We start from the raw sequence: 9,524 nt of genomic DNA, 5'->3' as shown, positions 1-9,524 counted from the left end.
TTTTACATTTTTAACATCACTATAACATGTAATGTGACAGGTTCTGCAGAATTAGCTGCAGTAGGAGTATCAGTTTCTGTATTCAATTTGGTGTCGAAGCTCTTCAATGTTCCTTTGCTAAATGTCACAACATCGTTTGTTGCGGAGGAGCAAGCAATTGCTGCTAAGGATGATAGTGATTCTATAGAAACAAGTATTTTACTTTCCTTCAAGCTTCTAATGCAAAATGTGCTTAATGTTATACTGTCTTCTTTCAAAGATTGTTTCTTTACGTTGAATCTGTTGTTTATTTGCGGGTGTTAAGGCAAGAAAGTGCTGCCTTCTGTTTCAACATCTTTAGTTCTTGCTGCTGGAGTTGGTATTGCAGAGGCGATTGCGCTATCTCTCGGCTCTGATTTCTTGATGGACGTCATGGCTATACCTTTTGTAATGTCTTAAGCTTATCACAGATCATGTTGAACTTATTTTTATAGAAGCTGTTATCTTTGATGTTTCGTATAAGTGATCCTCTCTCCCGCTTTGTAACTTTTCAGGATTCACCAATGCGGATACCAGCAGAGCAGTTCCTCAGACTTAGAGCGTATGGTGCACCACCAATTGTAGTTGCATTGGCTGCGCAAGGAGCTTTTCGAGGTTTCAAAGACACAACAACGCCTCTATATGCAGTTGGCAAGTATTGCACAATCATCTCTCTTTTAATTTTATCCTTGTATTTAATATTTATGCATGAAATAGAAGTATGACCGATATTTACATGATTGTCAATTGTTGTTATTTCAATCGTGTTTACGAAACCGTATATATGCATTAGCAGTTTCGCATACATGTGTCTGATATGGTAAAACTATGGTTCAACAGTTGCGGGGAATGTTCTTAATGCGATATTAGATCCAATCCTGATATTTGTCCTTGGTTTTGGTATCTCTGGTGCTGCAGCTGCTACCGTGATTTCTGAGTATGTCCAAAAATGTGGTAATAGACTCGTTTTCTAGTAATGCATATTTATCTTAATTTGTGGCTTCTTATGTTTCTCACTTGTCAATGTTTCTTCAGATACTTGATTGCATTTATTCTTCTGTGGAAGTTGAATGAGAATGTAGTTTTGCTCTCTCCTCAAATCAAAGTGGGAAGAGCCAACCAGTACCTCAAATCAGGTAACTCCTCAAAATATTCAAGTTTTCTTGAAACAATTCAAACACAAAACGCAAAAAGGCTACTAAATGAAATGTATTGATCCATGCTTAGGTGGGCTTCTGATTGGTAGAACGGTGGCTTTGCTTGTGCCATTCACATTAGCTACTTCGTTAGCAGCTCAAAATGGACCCACTCAAATGGCTGGCCATCAAATCGTCTTGGAAGTCTGGTTGGCTGTCTCTTTACTCACCGATGCTTTAGCCATTGCTGCACAGGTCTATTATCTTTTGCAAATCAACTTCGAAACAGATCATCTCTACCAAAGTTTACTGTGACATAAAAATCCCATTAGTATGATTCAAGATTACGTTTTGAAGAGAATTTTTTCACTTAAGGTTTCTACCTCTATTTTCAGAGTCTTCTTGCCACCACTTTCTCTCAAGGAGAATACAAACAAGCCCGGGAAGTTATCTTCGGAGTCCTTCAAGTTCGTATTCATTACATCCCTAGTTTATATCCTACCCTATAAATTCGGTTTATAATGTACAATCGCAATCTTTTAAGTAGGTAGGATTAGCAACTGGAACTGGTTTGGCTGCTGTATTGTTCATCACTTTCGAACCATTTTCAAGCTTATTCACAACGGATTCAGAAGTTCTAAAGATTGCTTTGTCAGGGACCTTGGTAAGATCTTATCTTTTAATCTAGAAAGAGTTTGAAAGGGTAGCCTCAGACACTTTCTAAATAATGTTGTCTGGATGCAGTTTGTGGCTGGATCTCAACCGGTGAATGCTCTAGCGTTTGTTTTGGATGGGCTTTATTATGGTGTCTCTGACTTTGGATTTGCCGCCTATTCTATGGTCTCTTTTTCTTCTTCCTCAGTTGATGGTTTGATTCTCCCTTTTCTTCACCTGGAATAAGTTGATAAATTATCGTTTTTGGAACAGGTGATTAATGGATTAATATCTTCCTTGTTCATGCTTGTGGCTGCACCAACGTTTGGCCTTGCCGGGATCTGGACTGGTTTATTCCTCTTCATGGCATTGCGGTTGGTTGCCGGAGCCTGGAGGTAAAAAATTAACTAAAAGACCGTTCTAATTTCATCCCGTCCGAACATTTTTTAAAAAGGATATTGCATCATGTTTCAGATTGGGGACAAGAACCGGTCCATGGAAAATGCTGTGGTCTGCTCCAGAGAAGCCAGAATGAGACGGATCGCTGTTTCTGCATCAATATTTTTGCGGTATGATGCGTGACTCTTAAGTTAAGATAATGAAAATGTGGTAAACTAATAGTATAAAAAAACAGAGTCTTATAGTATATTGATGCAGCATAAACACTAAGCTAGAATCTGAAAAACTCTAAATATGAATCGAATCCACCTCCCTGGTGATAACTGGAGCCTTGAGGTTCATTGTACATCAATCCATTTTCCAATTTGAATCGTTCGAAGCTGTAATTTTCCTCTGATTTCACTATTTCTTTACCAGTCATAGGATTCTCAGTCTTGTCATGGCCAAGCTCAATAGCGTCCTCCTTGTAGACTACATAGTCCTTTCCATCATTCGTTTCAATCACGCCATTACGTGTTCAGAAGGTGATTGTTGGAGTTTTTGGACTTACAAGGATAAGTATCTGTTGATAGGATTCAACGAGGTTGAGTCTATTAATTAGACCAAGTCCAAGGAGTTAAAAATCCACCTCGTACGTTACTGCTATATTACTTGGGAAAGAACTTAGGTCTATCTGGTTTTTTAGATCACCCTTTTTGTCTTTTGTTTGATTGGACTGTTTGGAGGAAGATGTAGTTTGAATATGCGTAGAATCTCTTATATATTAATTGAGAAGCATTTTTAAAAAATAACCTTACTCTCATGTGTGATTAACGAAAATGCCATGCTGACATGTCGTTCTCACAGAGCTTCTCAATCCATTTAATTAAAGGTCCAACATTTATTAGGATATTTACAGATTTTGCCATTAGTTTTACTTATGTTTATTTTCTCTAATTAATTTATGCTTTTTATTTTACTCAATTAATTAAAACGAAAATACAATTAAAATATGTAATTAAGAGATACAAATCTATACAAAATGGAGTACCTAATATTTTGTGTATCTATTAGTATAACAAGATATATATCATGAATCATAATAAACACAAAACATTAATACATAAATGAAAATTTTCACTAATCTTGATAATTATTAATACACTACTGTTTATCTAATAATATAAAATTTCAGCATTGTTGAACACTTTCAATCGCAGGGAAAAGAATGTGCATCCTCTCCTGTTTTCTTCACCTCTTGAGCTTCACGGCTCAATCTTTTAACCTCATATAACATTCCCATCGCATTATTCTCTAGATCTTTATCTCTGGTGTCACCCTTCTTGGGGAAACTTAGTCTCACTTCTTCTTCCTCTAAAGAAATCACCTTGAGAGATTTCTGCATAAGTCTCTCGCGTGTCTTCTCAAGTTCAGTCTTTTCCTCATTCAGTTTCTTCTTCAACAGCTCAACAGATGCGCGTATACCACTATACCTGCAATCTTGCACAAATTCATCTTCGCCTGGTTTAAATCCTTTAGTACCACACCAGCTGGCTTGCTTTGACCGTGAACTTCTTCTCTCAAAGTCTCCTCCTCATAAGCTTCCTTCCAGTGACGGATCTACGGCATGAGTGGGGTGGGCACGTGCCCTACACTCTTTTCTTTTTTTTTTGAAATATCTTTGATTAAAACACTTAAATACTCTACATTAGCAAAAAAAACACACACTAAAATGTCATATTAACCCAATTGAAACAACAAATGTGCCCTCAGGCCACGTAAATATTAACAAATTGAAACGTTAGTCATGAGATATGAGACATAGTCGGCCTAAATTACTTTGTTTAGTTTACTTTTTCAATACGTAATTATTTGTAAAATAATAAATGAGATAATGATAAAAAAATTCTAAAATATAAAAGAAAATAGGTTGAATTTATATAAAAAATGTATACTATATTTTCTTTGATAAAATTATTTAATAATATTGTGCCCTACACTATAATAAGTTCTGGATCCGCCCCTACTTCCTTCCTCTGCTGTAGCTTTACAACTGTGGCTTTAGTCGCCTCAAGCTCCTTCAACACCTCAAGTGTTTCGCTTTCTTTCAAAATTAGATCGTTCTGTAGCTCAGCAGCTTCTGCTTTGAGTTCAATGATATCAGTTTCTTCGACATTTTCCTGCCATCAATATCAGAAAGACAGAAACTTTACCTTACATATGTGTAAGAGATGTCAATCTGGGCCCAAACAGAATATCTTAATTGTAACAACTTTGATACTTGGAAGATGATACTGAACACAAAAAGCTTTACCAATGTGATGAATTTGAGCAACTTCGCTTAAAATCAGGTTAAAAAACTTGGACAACGACGGGAAGGTTGAGTCTCTTAATAAGACCAAGTACAACTACAAGGAGTAATAAATCTAGCCTAGTTACTGCTTTCTACTAAGTTACTTGGGAGTGAAGTTAGGTCTTTCATGTTTTCCAGATCACCGTTTTTGTCTTTAGTGAATTTCATTTTATTGGTCTATTTGAATATGCGCTGGATAATATATTACAAATTAACGTAAGAAGTAACGTAAGTGCATGCATGTATATTATCTGTAGTTGATATTAACGTACTTTACAGTTGATTTAAGAAAAATTAAAGTTTGTGCTTAATTGGAATAACACATTTCTTGAGTTTTTATTAAACACAATATTAAACTTTTTAATATAAATAAATGTGGACAATCCAGTTTGATTTATGTTTTGTAATGCTCTAATAAATTCTTGTAAAATTTTTATAATATGAGAAATTATTTTAAAAAAAAAACATATAACAAAAACATAACAAAAGTAAATAAAAGGTTGCTTCCTCATGATATATATAAAAAAAAAACACACACATAGCATAGCATTAAACGTAAAAAGCAACATTAACCCTAAAACCTAATTAAAACTGAAAAAAACAACTAAAAGAAAGAAGAAAAAAAACATAACTAAGATAACATTAAACATAAAAGAGCAACATTGGACCCTAAACAAAACTAAAAAGAAAAAGAAAAAACTAAACGACATGAGACAATGAGGATAGTAGAGGCGAGTTTTGTGGTGGTGGTTGCCGGAATTAAGGTGGTGGGGGTGTTGTGGTGGTGCGGCTTTTCACGATGTCGAGGAGAGCGAGCGCGTGCGGATCGTCGGAATTTGTCATCATCATGATGAAAATGGTACTCTTGAGCTGCATCAAGACTTGAGGATTTTGGAGGGACTCATCTTCTTTGAGGGCTTCGATCAATAGCCTCAGTTCTGGGTGGAGCTCCGCTGGAACCACACCGGATCTACATCGGTTGCCAACAACCATGATTATTGCGACTAACAAGAAGACGCCACCGGAGGATATGAAGATAAGGCTGTTTAATTCAAACATTGAAAAATACAATGCTGATAGAGAACCAAAGAGACAGATAATTGCTGCTTCGTCAAATATCCTCAGATCTTTAAATTTTGTTCTGAGCACAATATCTATGAGAGAGAATGAGGAGAAAGCGAGACCAGACCACCCAGCAATATTACGAGTAGTCTTATGATCCGTAGATCCAATGTACTTCGATGGATCCATGTTGAAATAGAGAAGGATTACAGAAAGCAGCTTGAACCCTAAATCTTTGGCCAAAGTGGAAGCCATTACATACTGGGTATTAGTGTGACTTCCCAGCCAAGTGGTAAAACCCACTTTCTTAAGAACAGTTGACATTGAAGGAAAGCAAAAGAAGAAAAATGAGAATTCTGTATGAATAATTGGAGTAAGAGAGATGGACTGAAACCTTTTTTTAGTTCATGGTTCAATCTGTGAACTAACGAAGAAGAAGATAAGTGTTCTTATATATACTACAACATGTATCTAGTTACGCGTGTAACATGCAACTTTCATTTTCTTGTTTTAATTATTTGACCGTTTTTCAAAAATAATATTTTTCTTTAAACTCTGAACTTGTGCCAGGCTTATACGGATACTACGTGCTTTTATTAATAATAAATATTTATGGAAACTAAATCAGACTACTTTCACACTGTTTTTTTCTTTTAAATATATACTTAACATCTTTAAAATAAATGTAGTATTAGTACAATTGTTAAAAGTATATAACGCCACTCCGATCACGGGAACAAAGATTTGGAACCTAGTTTTAAAAAAAATTATTGAACAACACATTACTCTTTTGTAACCTAACTTAGTTGGATCTTTCTAGGTCTCCCTGTGTGGCTGTATATACTCCCATCTCAAAAAATTTAGGATTCAGCTTCGGAGTTGACAAAAAGAAAAAAAAAAAAAAAAAAAAAGAGTAAAAATTACAGTTTATAATATGTTTCTTTTTTCTGTAGGAAAAATATTTTAGCATCGTTGAACACTTTCAATCGCAGGAAAAGAATGGAGCGTGTTTATTGGGCTTTGTTATAGTGGGCTTTGTTCGAATGGGCTTTGTTATAGTGGGCTTTGTTTGTTATTGAGCGTGTTTCTCGTTTCACTATATGATGAAATAGAAAACTGGTCGAGCTAATATTTGTTTTTAGAAAAATATATTTGTTTTTATTTGGATTGTACATGCAAATTTCATTGTTTCTTGTTTGATTCGACTATTTTTTTATATAAATAAAATTGTGTCAGGCAAACAGCGATATTACTTTGGTTTAAAATATAGATATCTATCTTAATATACGTATTTGTGGAAACAAAATCAGAGTACCTTTTAGCGATATTACTTTGGTTTAAAATATTGATATCTATTTTAGTATAGGTATTTGTGGAAACAAAATCAGAGTACTTTTTACCTTTTACTTTTGCTGTCAAATTGTTATATACGTATATATATAAATCAGAGTACTTTTACTTTTGCTGGTCACATTATTAGTATATATATACATCCATATATTTAGGCGGTAACACATTTTAATTTGTCCAGTTGGATTCGATCTAGTTTCAAAACTTTAACTTAGTTGTATCATTCTAGGTCTTTCTGTGTATACTCCAATTTCAAACAATTTAGCCTTTTACTATGGAGTTGACAAAAAGGAAAAACGTAAAACTTACGGTATATGTTTTTCTTTTTCCCTATAGGAAAAAAATTTCAGCATTGTTGAACACTTTCAATCGCAGGGAAAAGAATGGAGCGTGTTTATTGGGCTTTATTATAATGGGCTTTGTTTGAATGGGTTTTGTCAAATACAAATAATCTGACTTATTTTTTCTCGTTTCACTATACAGTATGATGAAATAGAAAACTGGTCAACCTAATATTTGTTTTATAAAAAATATATTTGTTTTTTTATTGTTTCCGCAGCTTACCAATCAAAGCCTGGGATTGTACGTGCAAATTTCATTGTTTCTTGTTTGATTCGACTGTTTTTTTTTCCTTCATATAAATAAAATTGTGTCAGGCATACAGCGATATTACTTTGGTTTAAAATCAGAGTACTTTTTACCTTTCACTTTTCTGTCAAATTGTTTATACACGTATATATGTAAATCAGAGTACTTTTACTTTTGCTGTCACATTGAATATATATACATCCATATATTTAGGTGGTAACAATGTTCCTGGAAACCAAACATTTTGTCCAGTTGGATTCGAACGAGTTTCAAAACTTTATTTTAACAACACATTTCTTTCTTTCTTTTTTCACCAACCCTAGTTTACGAATGTCATGGATGTTTACCAAACCCGGCCCAATTACAAGCCCATGTAATAATAAAGAATTGATAAGATCAGATCATATCATCTGTAAGTTAAAAGCCCATTGAACAACGGAAGCCAAATTATAAGCTATTGTCCGAGATATAATCGATCATTGAATTGATTTAAACTTCTAGTTAGTATCCAATCATGTTTCGTCGTTAAGTAATGTGATGAATGATAGTTGAATATCTTTTTAGTGTTTACTGCAACACAAACGACTTACATATATAGCGTCTCCATAGCAGTTGCATCATTGGAATGTATATGGTGCTTGCGAAATTTCTCAACAATCATTTCCTTGATAGACAAGAACGACGGTACAACAAACTTATTAGAAAGTGGCTTTTCGTTGACCTTATGTAGAACAACGGTACACCAACCAAGTTAAAGCTCGCATGCGTTTCTCAACTTGTATCTTCTTCCCCTGATTAGCAGCTGGTCCTCTTCTGTACATCACATTTTATTTTATTTACAGGTTAGTAGAAACACATGTGTTCTCTTTTATCATTGGTTGGGAGAGCATTTTTGACAGACATTGAAAAGTTAAAGATCGGCAGCAAGATGAGGCCATTGGAAAACTCCTCGAGAAAGGTCTTTTCTATGGTCATTGTCATTGCAGAAAAACAGAGTATCTATGTTTTTCCTACATATGATTGTTATCACAGTCGCACACATTTATCATTTGCAGAATCAGATACATTTCGTATATTGTTATGGTCTTATGGAAGAGACTAGAACAGAGCATTTATGATTTTTTCTCTTATACTAGTTTCATTATTAAATATCACATTAACTCTACTGTGAAAAGAAGTGAGATCACCGTATTTACTAATAAGATACAGTGCTCTATTCGCAGAGCTAAGCGACCGGATCGTGGCAGTGGACATGAACCGTAAGCGAGGGGTATTCGTCGGAACGAAAGTGAGAGGTGTGAAATTATTGGTGGGACACCTAGCTACGAGGCCACTTTTTTGGATCGTTTGCCTGAAGAAGACGGTAAATGGAAGCGGTAAGACCCGGATCGGAGTGGCTATTTATTACGTGTTCAGAAGGTGATTGTTGGAGTTTTTGGACTTACAAGGATAAGTATCTGTTGATAGGATTCAACGAGGTTGAGTCTATTAATTAGACCAAGTCCAAGGAGTTAAAAATCCACCTCGTACGTTACTGCTATATTACTTGGGAAAGAACTTAGGTCTATCTGGTTTTTTAGATCACCCTTTTTTGTCTTTTGTTTGATTGGACTGTTTGGAGGAAGATGTAGTTTGAATATGCTTAGAATACTGTATTATTCGTCGTTTTACTTTATGGATAATTAAGAAGAATGATCTAAAATATTCTCTCCCACAATTATATTGCACTAATATTACATGATATTAGAACGTTTGTGCTCATCACTTGGAATAGTAACACATTTCTTAATTGAGTTTTTATTATACACAATACTAAACTTTTTTAATGAAAATAAATGGGGATAATTAAGTTTGATTTAAGAAACATCCAATATCGTGTGGAACATTAGGAACAAAAATCAAACTAAAAAAAATATAGGAAAGAGAAAAAAAAACAGGAAATAAAAAGAAACCAAAGAAAGAGTAAAACGCAAAAAGGGTAGACT

General features: G+C 34.5%; 1 protein-coding gene across 1 annotated transcript; it reads left to right on the top strand.

Moving 5' to 3' along the window:
* Positions 1–30: 30 nt before the first annotated feature.
* LOC9298975 (protein DETOXIFICATION 44, chloroplastic) lies at positions 31–2,602 on the top strand (the record flags this gene model as incomplete). Its single annotated transcript, XM_021017977.1, has 11 exons — positions 31–193; positions 305–426; positions 534–669; positions 859–955; positions 1,054–1,154; positions 1,246–1,409; positions 1,550–1,621; positions 1,702–1,818; positions 1,899–1,994; positions 2,082–2,203; positions 2,283–2,602. Coding segments are annotated over 11 exons (1,251 nt in total), but the record flags the coding sequence as incomplete, so codon positions are not given.
* Between the last annotated feature and the right edge of the window lie 6,922 nt (positions 2,603–9,524).

This window comes from Arabidopsis lyrata (assembly GCF_000004255.2).
Source record: "Arabidopsis lyrata subsp. lyrata unplaced genomic scaffold ARALYscaffold_96, whole genome shotgun sequence".
Classification (NCBI taxonomy): Eukaryota; Viridiplantae; Streptophyta; class Magnoliopsida; order Brassicales; family Brassicaceae; genus Arabidopsis; species Arabidopsis lyrata.
The sequence above is the reverse complement of the archived record's forward strand: the minus strand, read 5'-3'. Positions and strand labels throughout refer to the sequence as shown.